Source organism: Uloborus diversus, unplaced genomic scaffold, assembly GCF_026930045.1.
Source record: "Uloborus diversus isolate 005 unplaced genomic scaffold, Udiv.v.3.1 scaffold_11, whole genome shotgun sequence".
NCBI classification, from domain to species: Eukaryota; Metazoa; Arthropoda; class Arachnida; order Araneae; family Uloboridae; genus Uloborus; species Uloborus diversus.
The window spans coordinates 1,231,663-1,249,055 of record NW_026557765.1 but is presented as its reverse complement, the minus strand read 5'-3'; the positions used below and the strand labels follow the sequence as shown (position 1 = coordinate 1,249,055).

Below are 17,393 nucleotides of genomic sequence, written 5' to 3'. Positions count from 1 at the left end.
CATTACACACATCAAATTTATGATTTGATATACGTCATTCCATTTACAATTACACTACAGTACTTTTATCCCATAAGACGAAAAAAAATACGCTCCAGGTTCCTCCTCTCAACAGATATAATGGAGGCCAAGCCGATAATTTTTACACGAATCATTATTCTAAAGATTGATTGATTGAATAGATGCAGATTTCATTTTGTTTTGTAAACAAGGTGGTTCTTTAATCATCGAAATTTTAGAAATTTCTGGAGAGAATTCACACTGTTTAATCTATAAGATCTATTTTTTATGTGTCTTCTAACCCATTTTATATTTCTAAGTGTTCAAGATGAATTTTATTGCCGCTATCTCTTAAATTTGGAGCGCTACGCATTTCTCAATCTGGCTTGCAATCATGTCTTCAAGTGATAAGGAATCTGAGATTTTAAAAATTATCGAAACTTTAACTACGACTGGTAAACGTACTCTTGATGAAGCATTAATGAAGAAGTTGAAAAACATTTGCAAGTACGTTTTTTTTTACATTTAAATTCAATGTTATTCTCATTGCACTTTCAATTATCTTAACTTTTTAAACTTTTCATTATATTACTTTAAACTCACTTAAATTTGTATGTGACTTTGAGTAATTGACTTAATATTGACAGTATCAAGCCAAGGCTTGATTTAATCGTCTCATTTCTAGCATCAAATTTATCACATTTGTTGCCGAGTGGTTACAAATTTATTATGTTTAGTTTTTTATTCATAGACCCACAAAACAACAAATTTCAATATCTGCCATAAACTATGGGTTTTTAACATTGCTCAAAAAGTTTGATAAGTTTATTTTATTCGAAACTAATGTATTAATATTTTTACGTATAATTTGCTTTCAGATCATCAGATAGTCATGTGAATTATGCATACTATGCTGTGATGACGCAATTGAGGAAGGAGCATTCAGAAATCCGTTTCAGTGCTTTGCAGATCATAAATGAATTGTTTTGCAGATCGTCTGTCTTCAGGAAGCTGTTGGAAGTCAGCCTTGAAGAATTTTTTGAATTAGTTGTTGAGACAAATCCAGATAGTCCTCTTCCCTTGCCTTTGGTAATAGAAAATCATTTCTAATTATGCACTGGAACTTGCTAAAAAGTTTTCTCAATGAGTGACAATAATAATAAAAATAAATAAATAAGTAAATAAATCGTAAAAAAATTCAGAAATCAAAAATAACTTCTTGCGTAGAAAACCTTTCAAACAAGAACTGAGTTTTAAATTACAAAGATAAAAGTAATGTTACAAAATAACCATAGTTTTGTTAAATTTTTTATTTAGTGAAAAAACATTTAATATGATTAATAAGTTATTAATGTGGTTTTAAATAATAGCAAAGTTAATTTTTGTCTATTTTTCTTTCTTTTTTTCCCCTACAATCAGGGTTCGCCGATATATATCCGATATTTATTTTGAAAATATCATGATATTTTCATATTTTTGATATTTACTTTTTAAAATACGGCATTTTGTGTAAAATTTATATTAATCTTAGTAATATTGTTCATTTATAATTAAAAACAACCAAATAGTTATGTACTATATTTTTAAGATGGATTAATACATCATTAATATAACAAAGTAATATATTCCTTTTTTGTTTTATATTCATAAAATTATTAATAATTTAACAGTTTTAATTGATGTTAAAAGTCCCTGATCAAATATTAAACATTGATCAGAAAAAAAGTCTTATGACTGTGCACCGACAAATGCATATTTTTTATTTCTGAATCATATAACTGTAAAAGTAGCTAACAGAAGAAAAAATGAGTAAAACAGTTAATGTTAAATTAGCAATATTAAAATTGATAAAAATGTTAAATGAAATATTATATAAATAATGAAAGAAACCTTAATTTTAAGTCTACATAGTGTAGTAAAAATATAAGAAAATAAAGAATGATTTGAGGATGCAATTACTATTTTGAAGACTTTAGTTTGTGCTGCTTGAAAATATCGGGTATATATATCGAAATATCCAATATATATCAAAATATCGGATATTTTAGAAAAAATCATAATATTTTCGAACCCTGCCTATAATTAAGGGGAAAAGTAAATATATTTCATATAGCAAGTATCCTATTTACTGTGATTGGTAAATTCAAGTTTTTTAAAAATTGTATTATGAGATTTCGACGATAATGTTCCTAGGATTGTATCAAAATGTTTATTTTTAGCCTTTGAGTAGTTTAGCCTTTCTTTTTTGTTAAACACTTGTGTCAAAAGGGGGGGGGGGTTGCAGTACTAAAAAAGCAAAGTTTTTTGTCACAAATCTTTTACTGAAGATTACGTACATACGCTTTGAAATTGCAATTTTGCTCAAAAATGCACTTACCTGCGCTATTTTAGAAGAGGAAAATCATTTCTCCTCGGTTTGGAAAATTTGTCAATCCAGCACGGAATATGAACTAATTGTTTTATTAAACAGTAAGTTACCACCTTTAAGCTATGGTTAAGGCATAATTACTACCGACAGCCCATTTATCCCATCCACAGACTGCAGTTTTGCCCTTGTTGTAGACTCTTCAGTCTAGAATAGTGAATAACCAAGCTAGAGGCAGATCTCATCTCATTGAAGCTGAGAGCGGCAACAAACTTGTAGATAAAAGTAAATTTATCTCAGCAGCGAGTGTCCGCAGCATGGTTCCAGTTGTGAATTGAAGGCAAATCTTGGGTGTTTAGCAGTGAGTTATCGCACCTAAGCAGAGACGTGCATGGGGGGGGATCACTTGTTGGCCCAAGCCTGAAGGGGGGGAGGGCGAGATTTTTGAAATGAGGGGTGAAATATAGCAAGGTGAACAATATCGAGGCCGATAAAATTCATTTGTGATGGGCGCCAAAATTTCTGTGCACTCCCCTGCAGTGGCGTAGCTAGACCCGACTTTCGGGGGGGGGGGGGGTTACTTCTTATATATATATATATATATATATATATATACATATATATATATATATATATATATATATATACATATATATATATATATATATATATATATATATATATATATATATATATATATATACATATGTAATATATACATATATAATATATATATATATAATATATACATATATAATATATATATATATATATATATATATATATATATATATATATATATATATATATATATATATGTATAATCGCTTGGAATTTTTCCCTTTTCTTCTTTTTTTTTCTTTCTCTTCTCTCTTCTTTTTCTTTTTTTTTTTTTTTTTTTTTTTGAGACTAACTTTTCGGGGGGGGTTTTGTCCCCAAAACCCCCCCCTTAGCTACGCCCCTGCTCCCCTGCCCCTAAGCCAGGGCTAAGGCGAAGGTTTGCAGTCACTGAGCGGTTCAACTCTTCAATTCAAGGCAAAGCTGGAGTGTCATTGGTGATAACTGGTGGATAACTTTACTTTATCTACTAGTTTGTTGCCACTCTCAGCTTCAATAAGATGGCGTCTGCCTCCAGCTTGGTTATTCCCTATTCCAGACTGATGAGTTCAAAACAAGGATGAACTATCCCCCCTATGGATGGGATAACCACTAACCAGTCTGTCGGTATGTTGCATGTAATAATATTATTTCTGACTGTTTCTCCTTTTTTCTCAAGCAAGTTGTACAATTTTGTTTTTCATGCTGCATGATCATTTTTACTTCCTTTTACAAAAAAGGAAGTCGTGTATTCGCGAAAAAATGTTCACTCAAAAATCGGCCTTAATTTCCATTTTGCTCACCCCCGAATGAATGTTGAGTTTCTTTTTCCACCCGACCACAACGTGGATATAAGCTTATGAATGTACAGACACCCGAAATATCTGTTTTGACGATCCCCGAATTAATTACAACAAGTTTTCTAGTGACGTCTGTATATACATATGTATGTGCGTATGTGTTGCATAACTCAAAAACAGAATATCCTAGAAAGTTGAAATTTGGTACTTAGACTCCTAGTGGGGTCTAGTTGTGCACCTCCCTTTTTGGTTGCATTTGGATGCTCCAAAGGGGGTCTTTTGCCCTTTTTTTTGGGGAAATCATTATTAATTTCGATGTAAACTCAAGTGGTGTTATAATTTGGTGGACATTTGGCGATATATCGCCAGTCTTTTGGTCGGCAAGTTTTGTCGTCAACTTGGCGACAAATTTAGCAATTTTTTTTAAAATTTTTTTTAAAAATCTGGTTTTAATTTGGACACTGTTGGTGATATGATTAAGATGAAAAAACAACGTAAATAAAGCACAAATATTCGAGAAAATACAGCATATAGCTATTTCAAGGCTACAATGGAGCCTCTTCATCAGTGCAAAAGCTCACCAACACAACCAGAAGTTGCGAGAGAACTGACAAAAAAAAAAAAAAAAAAAAAAAAAAACCAGGTGGACACCGGTATTTATACCAAAGAGAGCCAACCAATAAGAATACAGGAACATGACAACAAACAACCAATCAGCGAACAGCATGTACGCTCCGGGCTCAAAGCAAGGCAAGAGACATCCAATCAGAAGCCAGGAGACAAAAAGAGTGCGAGACACCAAAGAAACAGGAAAGGCAATTATAGAAATTGCTTCCAAATATCATGAAAAAATGGAGTGCTGGAAAAATCATTGACAAGAGAATGAGAATTTTTCCAAATATGGTAAGCTTCCCAGAAATCGAGGTCATAAACCGAAGAACATTTACAAATAATCTTTGCAGATGAAAAAACAAAACAGTGACCAGAAAGTCCAGCGAAGCTCTTTTTGTCTCCTGGCTTCCGATTGGATGTCTCTTGCCTTGCTTTGAGCCCGGAGCGTACATGCTGTTCGTTGATTGGTTGTTTGTTGTCATGTTCCTGTATTCTTATTGGTTGGCTCTCTTTGGTATAAATACCGGTGTCCACCTGGTTTTTTTTTTTTTTGTCAGTTCTCTCGCAACTTCTGGTTGTGATGGTGAGCTTTTGCACTGATGAAGAGGCTCCATTGTAGCCTTGAAATAGCTATATGCTGTATTTTCTCGAATATTTGTGCTTTATTTACGTTGTCTTTTCATCTTAATCATATTGTAGCACAAAGCTTATATGATAATTTTTCATTTAACTGTTGGTGATATTTAGAGAGTAAACTATTGAATCACATTAAAACTGCCAATAATGAGAAAATCACATTAAATTGGAGTAAAAGGAAGTCATGTGATGCACACATCAGCTCGTTTATAAACTGTTCTGATTAAAGTTTTTTTTTTAGCCAGCTGCTAAAGAACTAAAAAGGAAAGCTTTGGAATTTATACAGAATTGGTGTACAAAGTTTGGCGACAAATATACTCGTCTGCAGCTAGGTTTTAACTATCTGAAGAAATGCAAAAAGGTATTTATGTTTTTACTTAGTAACACAGTATTTTTCCTGTGTTTATTATATAGGGTCTGGTGGGGGAAAGTGGTCAATGGGGTAAAGTGGTCATAATTCAAATAAATGGCTATACCTTAGAAATAAATGTTCGAATGAATGTGAAAATTTTATTTTAGAGTAATGCAGTTAGAAACTACATTTTGAACACAAAATTTTACAACTGGCAAAATTTTATTTGGTAAAAAAAATATTTTGTGTGATTATGAATTTTTATAAAATATAAACACCTTTTTCAACTTCCTTGGGAAATTTTGTTTGTTAGAATTATGAACAGATTGACTGCGCAGGAAGCTTCCTACATGTCTCAAGAACTCATACTCATTAGCAATTAGCTGAATCTATTTTGAATAATTTTTTAGAACAATTTTAGTAAGATGGGGTAAAGTGGTCATAATATTAGGCTTAACGAATATCGTTCTTTTAAAATCACTTAATCTTTAAGCATAAGGCAGATATAAATTAAATATTAATTTCACTTAATATGTATTGTTTTTACAGTAAACAAGGTTAAATAATATTGATAATGCGCATGCATACGCATATACTCGTGTAGGCACGTATATATACGTATTCACATAAATGCACCAATAAACACGTATTTGGGTATCTCGTAGTATTTTTTATCTATACAGATGTACATTCGACTATTCACGTATATATCCTCTTATACTCGTACATATACGAACACTTATATACTCAGGTAGACACGACGTATATACGCGTACGTACTCGAGCTGACACTTACATACTAGCATATGATATACATGTATGCAGGGTGAGTTTAAACTCTTTGGCAAATTTTTAAAAGGTGTTAGAGAGGAGGATAAGAAGCAAGAAACATATGGCCACAAACTCAACGCTGACGCGCTACATGCACGCAAAGTCAGAAACTAATGAATGCAAAACAGGTCACAAATTTATTACAAAAAAGACAATTTTACACAACGACTTAAGAAAGTTTGTGAAGTGAATTGAAGAGAAAAGTGATTGATGAAATTTGCGACCGGCATCTGTAATACATGCGTCGCAATCACTCTGTTGCAATTACGAGACTCTTGAAAAACTTTCATCAGTCGTTGTGCCTTTGTTGCAATGCGTGTATTAGAGCTACTACAGGCCTTACTTTTTAACAACTGTCTAAATATTTCTTAAGAACTAAAATGTCGGGTAAAATCATCTTTGTGTAAAAAATTTGTGACCTGTTTTCATTCCATCGATTTCTGGCTTTGTGTGCATGTAGCGCGTCAACGACCATAAGTTCCTTATGATTCTTTGCTTCTTATCCTCCCCTTTCACACCACTTAGATTTTTTCCAAGATCTTGGATTCACTATGTAAGCATACATGTATATTAGCGGATATACTCGTAGATATACGTGGATACATGTACTGGTGTTTACACGTAAATGTACGTATATACGCCTAACAAGTATAGAATCGTGTTTACACGTAAGCATACGTATATACTCTTGCTTCCACATATATATACGTGAGTAGACACGTACCAAACACGCACTGGATATATCCACGAATTAACTCGTGTATACCCGTATATGTATGTAAGTACACTACTGGCAGTTAAAATTGCTACACCAAGAAGGAATAGTCTGAATAAAACAAAATTTTGCACACGTGATGACAACCTTTACACTAGAAAACGATTACGAAATGAAAGCAAAATGATCATTTATTACTGGAAAATCTCACATGAATGGAGGTTCAAGTACCCTGTTGCGCCACCTCTAGTTGGAATTTAAGAACCGATACGGTTGAGCATTGAGGTACAGCAGTTTCGTACGATGTCTTACGTCTTCTCGTACCACAGTTGCTGTAAACGCGCCACTAATTTGATCAAACTTACAGGCTGTCCAATTGACCGTCTCAAGTGATCCCAGATATGCTCAATTTGTGACAAGTCACAAATCGCAGACCAGAGAAAGTGATAATGCGGAAGAGGAAATTCCTTTACACCCTTGCTGTGTTTGACCGAGCATTGTCATGTTAAAAAATGGTTCCTAGGAGCCCCGCCGTGAGTGCTAACACGTATGAGTTTGATCGAATGAGTGGCACGTTTACAGCAACTGTGGTACAAGATGATGCAGGATATCGTAGGAGACTGTTATGTCTCAATGCCCGATTGTTTCGCTTCAAGTACATCGTACATTCACGCTAGAGGTGGCTTAACAGGGTACTTAAACCTCCATTTATTCGAGATTTTTCCAACTATAAATGATCAATTTGCTTTAATTTTGTAATTACCTTCTAATGTCAATTTTATTATCACGTGTGTAAAATTTAGCTTCATTCTGGCAATTTCTTCTTGGTGTAGCAATTTTAATGACCAGTAGTGTATCTATGTACACTTATATATGCGTATATACGTCGACTATACACGTATATACTCAGAAACTCAGGTATGCACGTATACACTCGAGATACATGTGCAAACACGCAAATGCTGTTCGTTTTGCGCATAAATACTAGCATATACACGTGACTCGTGTAGGCACGTGTACACTCCTGTAGGCAATCACGTATACATGCTTATATGCTCGTGTATACACAAATATACTTGAGTAGGCACATGCATGCATGTATCTGATGTATACATGTATTTATTCATATATGAACATGTTTACTCGACACGTATATACTCTTGCATACCTGCATATACTCGCACATATACTTGTAACTATAAAAATAACCGAAATATACAAATAATAGGGTTATTTGTAACAGTTTTGCAGCTGTTTTTAGCTATGACCACTTTCCCCCATGCTATGACCACTTTCCCCCACCCCATGGGGTAAAGTGGTCATAAATACAAAGGGAAATGAAAATGTTATAAAACTACTTAAATCAATATTTTTTTCCCTGAAATTCAGTGTACGTGTTCTTTAATAATGCAATGTAAAATAATAACAAAAAAAGTTGAAGTATTTAAAGAATTTATTGTATTTATTATCCACCTAAGTTGAAAACCTACTATTTTATGACCACTTTACCCCACCAGACCCTACTTATTTCACAAATGCAACTTGAATTTTTATTTATTATTCTTGTTATTGATACTATTGTAATCAGTGAGAAATGTAATTTAATTTGTTTAGAGGGCACATGTGAACATGGTTTGTTTTACTAAGGTGAAGTCAAGCGAAAAATCTTCAAAATTTCTCAAGTAATGACTGTACCAGTCCTACTTCTTGCCCTAACTTTTGGAGCAATGAGCCGGTTTATGTTTCTCGTGGTGACAGCTTCTTTGTTATTAGCTGGTGTTGTGTAATTTTATTGCTGTCTTCTTCAAGTGAAAACATATTTTAAACAAACTAATAAGCTAAACCTAATTATTGCAAACCATTATACAAACATTCAAGTAAATTTATGACTATGTTTAAATTTTCAAATTAAATTAAGAATGCTTTGTTTTTAAAAAGAAGTTCTAAAGTATGAGACGTTGCACTTGTGAACGGTTTCCATATCCTCTCCGTAATATAAAATTAGTGTGGGGTCATTATAACTATGAAAAATGGTGCAAAGGTTTATTATTTATATTTTGCTACAGTCAGTTTGTACAGTCAGTTATTGTCTATTATTACATTATTAAAAATTATTTATTTATTTATTTTTTGAGCAATCAGGATTGCTTATGGTTCTCACTTGACAGTTTTGAATTCCTATGATTTTATTTTCCCCCCGCCTTCCTCTGCAGCACCACCGTCGACTGTCCCCTCCCGATGCTGCTCCTCTAGAACCTAGAAAAACCGTCTCCAGGTTGTGTCACTTACTTGCCTACACTTACACTTACACACACATACACCTACACACACAAACATATACACACACATACACCTACACACACAAACATATACACACACACACCTACACATACACACACCACACAACTACCCACACATACACATGCCTACACACACACAACTACATACACATGCCCCCACCCCACACAAACACACAACTACCCACACACATACACTTACCCTTCATACACAAACACACAACTACTCTCACACACACATGCCTACACACACATACACATCCCCCCACACACAAACAACCTCCCCCACACAAACATACACGCCTACATACACAACCATACCCATGATTGCGAAAAACATAATTTGAATTCAACACGTCAAAGTTCAAATTAATGTTTTTTTAATTACTTTTTTTTATGCTTTTAATTCTTTTGTTTCCTAAATAGTTGGCCAACAATTTAGTGTTACATAATCTTTACAAGAAAAAAAGAAAAAATATTTTCCTTTAACTAAAAACTGAAATGTAAAATAATTTTAAATCTCATCATCATATTCTGTATGAAGCTTAATCGCACCATATAACAAAAATGAGCTTCACATAATAAAGTATTCTTTGTATTGTTTAATCTGATAAGTTTTTCCCTGTCGATCCTATGATTAGAACATGTTACGAAACTTTAAAATTTGATAGTAAGCAGAGTTAAATAGTTTGGAAAAAAATGTTTTATTTATTTATTTATTTGTTTATTTATTTATTTTTATTGTCAGTTACTGCACAATTTACTGACCCATACAACTGATACTTGGTTACAAACCCTTCAGTGTAATTGGTATATACATACGTTTCATATTAAAGAATTTTTCGTTGAAATATGATGCATTTTCTGTATTTTTCAATCATTGTTCATATAACCCCCCCCCCCCCCCGTATAGGAGCAAATGTGAACAATTTAATATATTTTTCAAAAATTCCCGGGTGCAAAGAAAAGAGGATTTAATCATAGTGACACTTTTGCTCTGAAAATTGATAACAATTTTTGAGATATTAAGAAATGAAAAAAAAAATGTTCACATGTGCCTCCTTTTCCCCCTATTCTTTGTTTTATTTATATAGATTTTATTTATTTATTTATTTTTATTTTTATTTATTTATTTATTTTTTTTTTTTTAATTGTTGAAAACATTAATTTGTTTTTCAGTGCCATGCCATAAGATTAGCTGCTGTAACGCTAAAAAAGATCCTTTAAATTGTGTTCCTGTGTTTTCATGTGCAGAAAATAGTTTGGAATTCAACTTGAAACTCAAGTTAAAATTTGAGCACTGTTAATAGGGAATGAGAAATACACATCATTTCTTAAATGCTATATTGATTTAATATTTTCATCTCGAAATCTCAACTATAAAACACAGCCCTTATTTCTGCAGGTTTAGTTCCTGTTTTGTGATCTCAACCACAAACTTTAAGTGATAAGCTAAGATGTTTGCAACAATTGCGACTTGTTTAGATGTTCCAAACCCGTCCTGCCATTGTTTTAAAAAATGATAGATTTTTAAAAATTTAGTTTTAAGTTACAAATGGGTGAAAGGCTTCAGTTTCGAGTCAAAGGATTACTTTTAATGTACCAGTCTGTCTGGAATATTCGAACCCGGAAAACAGTGTTAAAGCTGATATGTAAGTCAGAATTTAATTTTTTTGTTTATTATCGATTTGTATTTGAATAGCTTACTTTAGAAAGAGAAATGGAGAGGGGTGGGGCGGCATTTGTCAACCTCCCCTAGGGCGGCAAAATTACTTGAGCTGTCTCCCTGCTGTCCACAGTCCAAAAATTGCGATTTTCAGATTATTAGTGCATTGCATGTTGAATCCTATTCCACATTCAGCTATGTGAAGTAATTCTAAAGAAAAAAAAAGAAAAAAAAATCCTTTTATTTATACCAGTGTTAAAAGAGTGCTTCCTTATAACATTCTTTTGCATGTGCCATACACCCTTTTTCCTCTCTCCTGCAAAGTCGCGATTATGTGACTTATGTTGTTCTGGATCTGAGGTACAAAACTAAGACATGGGTTCATTTTGTGTGAAATGAGTCCAAGGTCCTTGAAAGTAATTTGAAGCCTAAAAAATTATCATATTTTTTACAAATATTTAGGTTGACTTTAATGATCTAGAAGCAAGAAATGCTACTGAGAGGGAACGTCAAAGGCAAGAAGACGAACGAATGGCAAGGGTGGTACAGGAAAAAATTCTTAAAGTGCAAACTGAAATGCAAGGTAATGGCAGATTGTTTTCATTTATTTATTCATGCTGCAAAATAAATTCAAAACTTAGATTTTTGTTTTTTTCTCATTAAAGTTTTAAATCTACATTATCTACACCTTCCTTCCCAGAAAATAGTGGTAACTTAAATCTTGTAATTTAAAAGTCCTAAAATTTTTTGTCAAAAAATCAAAATAAGCTAACAAATATTTCTATTTACAATTTTTAAATTGTTTAAATTGAAACACAAATTTCTTTATATGTTTCCCAATAATTTTTTTTTTCATATTTTAAAAACTTTTTGTCTATGTTGAAAAAGTTTTTAGTTTTCAAAGGCTTTCCCCCCACCCCCCAAGAGTATTGCCCATAAGTAATAAAAATTCTGTATTTATGAACAGCAGTGACAAAATTACTTGTCCTTGCATCCAAATATTTTTGTATCTCATAATAGAAATCTTATGCTCAATATAGGTGGTATCAATTCTTTAATACCAAATACAGTTTTTGTTGTTTGTTTGTTTGTTTTTTGTTTTAAATAAATGCTTTAAAAACTTCACTGTCCATAATACTTTTCCAAGATCTATGGTCAATACAGGTTAGAAAACACTGATTTAAAAAAAAATTCATTAAGTCCAGAAAAAAAAGAAAATTACTGATTTTTGTACAGTAATAGTGGTTCATTCATTTGATCAGAAAAGCATATAATATTATATCTTATAGTTTTGTGTTACCTTTTAAGAACTTAGAATGTTATTTATTCCATTGAGATACACAAAAAGCAACAGAATATCGACTTAACCACTATGGCATCTGCAGTAGCGTAACTATGGGTTGGCAGGAGGGGCTCTCGCCAGGGATGCAGCAGCCAAGGGTGCGGCATTTCAACTGATTTAAAAAAAAATTAAGAGGTTTTTTTTTTTTAATCATAGAATTTGAAAAATGCTATTAAAAAAAAAAGAAAAAAAAACTCTAAAGAAAAGAGCTAGAGACATAACATCTACGGAGGAGGAACATTGGGCATCATTGAAAACAATTCTAAAAAAGAAAATAAGAAAAAAAATTATAATGCTGCCTGCTATTTGTCGAATCAACTAATCAAAATGTTCCAAAAAAAAAAAGAAAATTCTGGAGGTCGCAATGACCTCAGATGACTTCCCATAAGGGGGACCCTGGGGGGGGGGCATTTTTTTAGTTTGCCAGGGGTGCTACACCCCATAGTTACGCTACTGGGCATCTGAATGTCTTATATACTAAGGCAATTGATCATAATCATGTTGTATTATGCTCTCTATCTACAGATTTGTTATTTAATTTTGTTCTTAGAGCTTACCAATGACATGGTAAGCGTTACTACACAAATGGAGAATTGCTTTCGTCTTTTGATACCTCATCCTGACGATTTTTTCTCAAATCTGGATTTTGTCCCGACTTCTGGCGAAAAAGCTTCTTCCCAAGAAGATGAAGAGCCTTCAACAAAAGATGGATCCGAGACCGATGTGAATGAATATGAGCCAGCCGAAAGTGATCTGCGACCACATGGCTTGTATAACATGAAGAAATCCATTACTGTAGAGATGAAAAATAGTGAGTGTTATTTATTTGATCAATATATACAGTCAACCCTCGTTTATCGCGGTTAATTCGTTCCAGACTTGACCGCGATAACTGAATTTCCGCGAAGTAGGATTCGGTATATATTTTTCTAATTAGAGGGCATAAAACTTACTTACGGCAATTTAAATAGGTTTTTATCATAGTTAGAGCCCCCTTGACATGAAACAGCACCCTTAGCCACCATTATATTTGTATTACTTAATATATTGCACAAAATATGAGGAAGTTAGATATGTTAGACGTAATAGATATCACATTGTTAATTGTTGGGAAATAAACTACACACACACGCACGCAGTTCTTATACACTACTACTAATCTATGAAAAAACCTCAACTTGTTCGATGAAGAATCAATTGCCCATTAGTGACCATAGGTGCCCCCGTCTTGCTCTACATTTACGTGTACAACTTAAAAAGTACATTGTTGAACACCATTTACAGATGTATTTATCCCCTAGTAATAATACAGTGATTTATACTTTGAAGTTAGTGCTTAACAGTTAAAATGGGATAGCGATTCCCTACACTTTCTTTCGCGATTTTATACCTCCACTCCCTCAACTAGTACTACTAGCCCCTCAGACCTTACTTAAAAGACATATACTTTGTTATTCTTTTGTAGAAAAAAATTTACACGAGCGCATAAAAATTTATTATATTTGAAAAAAAAAAAAACTAGAAAAAAACGAGATGTAGTGAAGCTGCGAAAGTCGAAGCGTGAAGTAGCGAGGGATGACTGTACAGTCAAACCTTGATATCTCGAAACCCTTGATGTCTCGAAACAGAAAGTTTCTCCAGGATTTTCTATAAAAACCCCTATGTATTTTCCATAGTTATCTCGAAATTTATTTTTCGAAACCCTTGATATGTCGAAATTTTTGCACAGAAGCAAGTTTCAGTTGTCGTTTTGCTTTGGCAATTTTTGTAGTGAAACCAGTTCCAGGGACAATTGCTTAACGTTTCTCATCCCTTTTCTTGGAAATTTTGTGAATAGGGGATTGGGGTCAAGATAATAGGGGAGTGTTGGTATGAAGGGGGTGCTGTGTTTTCCCCAGAGTTTAAAATCTTTGTGCATTTCTCTCGAACATGTTGTCCACTTTGAGGAAAGGGGTTCAATTTTTCGTCCGTCAGTTTTCAAACGAAAACGGAAAATGTGTTCCTCATTTTCATCATTTAGCTTTTTTAACTCCTACAAAATGGCTGCTGAGAACTTTTTGAATGTGAGGTTACTGGTTAAAGATAAAGTTAGATTTTTTAAATTTTTAGGTGAAAAAAACCAAGTTGAAATTGTTGTTCATTTCAAACTCTCATCTTGTGCACTTTCGACAGTTAGGAAATTTCAAATCTAGTGAAATATTGAAGACTACTTTATTGATCGTAATTCGAAGTGGTCCCATAGTACATATATAAATGCATATAGCATACGTGTGTGTAAATGTGAGAGTTACTAGTGTAATTTTTTAAAAACCTTGATAACTCGATATCTCGAAATTTTTTCCCATCCCGAGAGATTTGAGACATCGAGGTTGTACTGTATGTCATTTAATGAAGCAGCTATGAATTTCCCGAATTTAATTTTAGCTTATGCTGTGTAGTTACTCCTTACCAGTGGCGTACCAAAGGGGGGGCGGAGGGGGCGGTCCGCCCCAGGCCCCGCTTTGACACAGGCCCCCAAATTTCAATTTTTGGTTTTCACCAATATTGTCGCATATCTTGGTTTGAATGCTTAAACAAGTTGGCTTAATAAATCATAATTTTTTTAAAGAACAAATATTTGTTCAGGGATACAATCAATACCTCTTCGGGATCAATGGAGGGTTTATGATACCCAGGCCCCGCTTTGACATAGGCCCCAAAATTTTAATTCGTTTTCTTTTTCGCCAGACGTGCCTTATGTCATGGTTTAGATAAATAAAAAGTTGACTTTTTATGTAGAATGAATATTTTCTCAGTGACTCCTGCCTAAACAAAGAGAGGGCAAATTATGTCCCACAGGCCCCGCTTTGACATAAGCCCCGAAATTGTATCTTATTTTATCCAGTAGATCTGTCATATACATTATGATTAGAAATATTAATCAGTTACCTATATATGCGAGTATATATCATAAATTTTGTTAAATATGACTTTTTTTCATAGTGACCCGTCCTTGTGTACAAAGGCACATGAGCGCTTGGGCCACGAAATTAATGGGGGCCCCGAATTTTTAAATTAACTAAACCTATAAAAATCATTTGCTTTTATTTTGTTAAGTGCTTTCAGCAAAGTTTTATGCATTTTTTTTTTCAAACAATTTATAAAAAAAAACTAATGCATAACAGATGCACGTTTATAATTTTTGATCATTACAGTATACAGCTAAAATATCTGTTTTATGTTTTGTTTTGTGTATTAAGACTACGATGGTCTAGTCTTAATTCATACACTATTTTTGAAACCAAATTCAAACATATAACCAAGAAAATCCATTCCTAAATGAGAAGTTGTCTATCCTTTGTGGCGTTGGAAAAATCAGTCAAATAAATTTTTCTTTTTACCAGCTGCACTTCTGCGGTTTTAAGTTTCGTCTCCTGCCCGAAGCTGTGTGTGTGTGTAACTTCTAAGAACAAATCGGACCCCTTCTGACTCAAGCAAAGGGGACTTCCTTTTTGCTATGCCCCTTTCGACAGCGTAAAACTGTTTAATTGGTCAATCCTTCGGGACTTTTGACCTTGACTGCATAATACCTCCTCCCATCCATTCTACACTCGATTGCAAGCTTACATGACTATGGAGAAATGAGCTGCGGCCAAGCAAAAGAAATAGTTGCTAGCGCTTTGTCCGATAATCGGGAGAAATTACGCTCTTCGCTTTAGAAATCGGATTAGTAAAACCCACGCATACGCAAAATTTTTTTGTCTTAATTTCTGTCAAACATTAAATATTTTTGATTCTACCAGTGAAGCCGCGCGGAGCGTTTTCTCCACTTCAATCAAACGCGCCAGGCAAATATAGGGTCACACCCGAGTTTTTTGTCTGAAGAAAAAAGAGTTTTTCTTTTTTTTTTTTTTTTTTTTGTGAGTGAGACCTAGCAGAAAAGTTTTATTTAGACTGTGAACATGTGAATTTCATCCTTATTTAGGTAAGCATGTTTTAAAAATATTTTTCTCTGAAATTAGGTGATGTTATCAGGTAAATAGTTCCCTGGTGTGTCTTACTCAAAGGAATAGTAAAGGGGTCTTTTTCTGTAAAAGCCAATTTTTATCCTAAAATTAATTAAATCTGGAGTGCCTAAACGTTTCTGTTCACTGTACTTGGATGTTCAGATGCAATAAATTTTTAAGATACAATATACTTTTAGGACTTTTTTCCGTTTTTAATGTTTTCTGACAAAGCACAATTTTATTAAAAATATAGTATTTACTAAATTTTACTTAAAACCATATGTTTTACTGTGGTATTTACAATAGTGTCCGAAATCAAACCAACACTACTGAAATATGTAAAAATGTACCACTTAAAATAATTACTGTAATATACGGTACGTACACATAGTTTGAGAAACTTCAGTTTTAATACCAGGTAGGCCCCCATTTCGAGTAGCGCCCCAGGCCCCCATCTGTCTTGGTACGCCACTGCTCCTTACATCTTGTTAAGTAACTAGTTTTTCATGTTTTCAAAATTAAAAGGATAATCTATGTTGGGGAAAGTGGGAAAAGGTGAAATTTTTAAGATTACTTACCTTTCCAAAATGAGCAAAGAAAAAATTTGTTTCAAAAATGCCAGTACGCAAACAAAAAGACCAAATGTATTTTTTGTAAAACATGCAACAAATTTTTATTTTCTATTTTTGGGAATACATTTATCTGTTCAAAAAAGAAAAAGTGGAAGATTTTCACTTTTTTTCTTTGCTTGGAGCAATATGAAAAATAGAATATTTTTCTGATTGAATACTTTTTATTTGATTAATAAAAATATGTTTCTCCAAATGAATGAATAAATAAGCAAATAAATGAATAAACAATGAAACAATATTTTGTAGCCAATAATAGAGTGGATACTTACGCCCCACAATTCCCTTAGGAAAATTTTTGTATTGCGGTTAGAATTCGAAATAGCTCTAAAAATTTTTAAACGGGAAAATGGGGTCGTTTCCAGAATTTTAAAAGTATTTTTTCTGAAAGAGCATGCTTAAAAATATAGGATCTGACCATTTTTTAAATAATTTGTTCAAGTTTAACATTTAAAAAAAATTACTTAAATCAGTGTGCTTTCATTGTTTACGTTTTTGTCATGAGACATCACAAACGATGAAATACCATTCAGTGTTGCCATTCACGGAGAAAAATATTTTATTG

At 33.1% G+C, this 17,393-nt stretch overlaps 1 protein-coding gene across 1 annotated transcript in view; it reads left to right on the top strand.

Moving 5' to 3' along the window:
* The first annotated feature begins 209 nt into the window (after positions 1 to 209).
* Positions 210 to 17,393, top strand: part of LOC129232151 (UV-stimulated scaffold protein A-like) — a 40,049-nt gene continuing 22,865 nt past the window's right edge. The window contains exons 1-5 of the mRNA XM_054866392.1: positions 210 to 507; positions 879 to 1,089; positions 5,252 to 5,371; positions 11,334 to 11,454; positions 12,764 to 13,024. Of these exons, the coding sequence (XP_054722367.1) occupies positions 395 to 507; positions 879 to 1,089; positions 5,252 to 5,371; positions 11,334 to 11,454; positions 12,764 to 13,024 (826 nt within the window). The 5' untranslated portion in view covers positions 210 to 394. The remainder of the gene's footprint in view (positions 508 to 878; positions 1,090 to 5,251; positions 5,372 to 11,333; positions 11,455 to 12,763; positions 13,025 to 17,393) is intronic.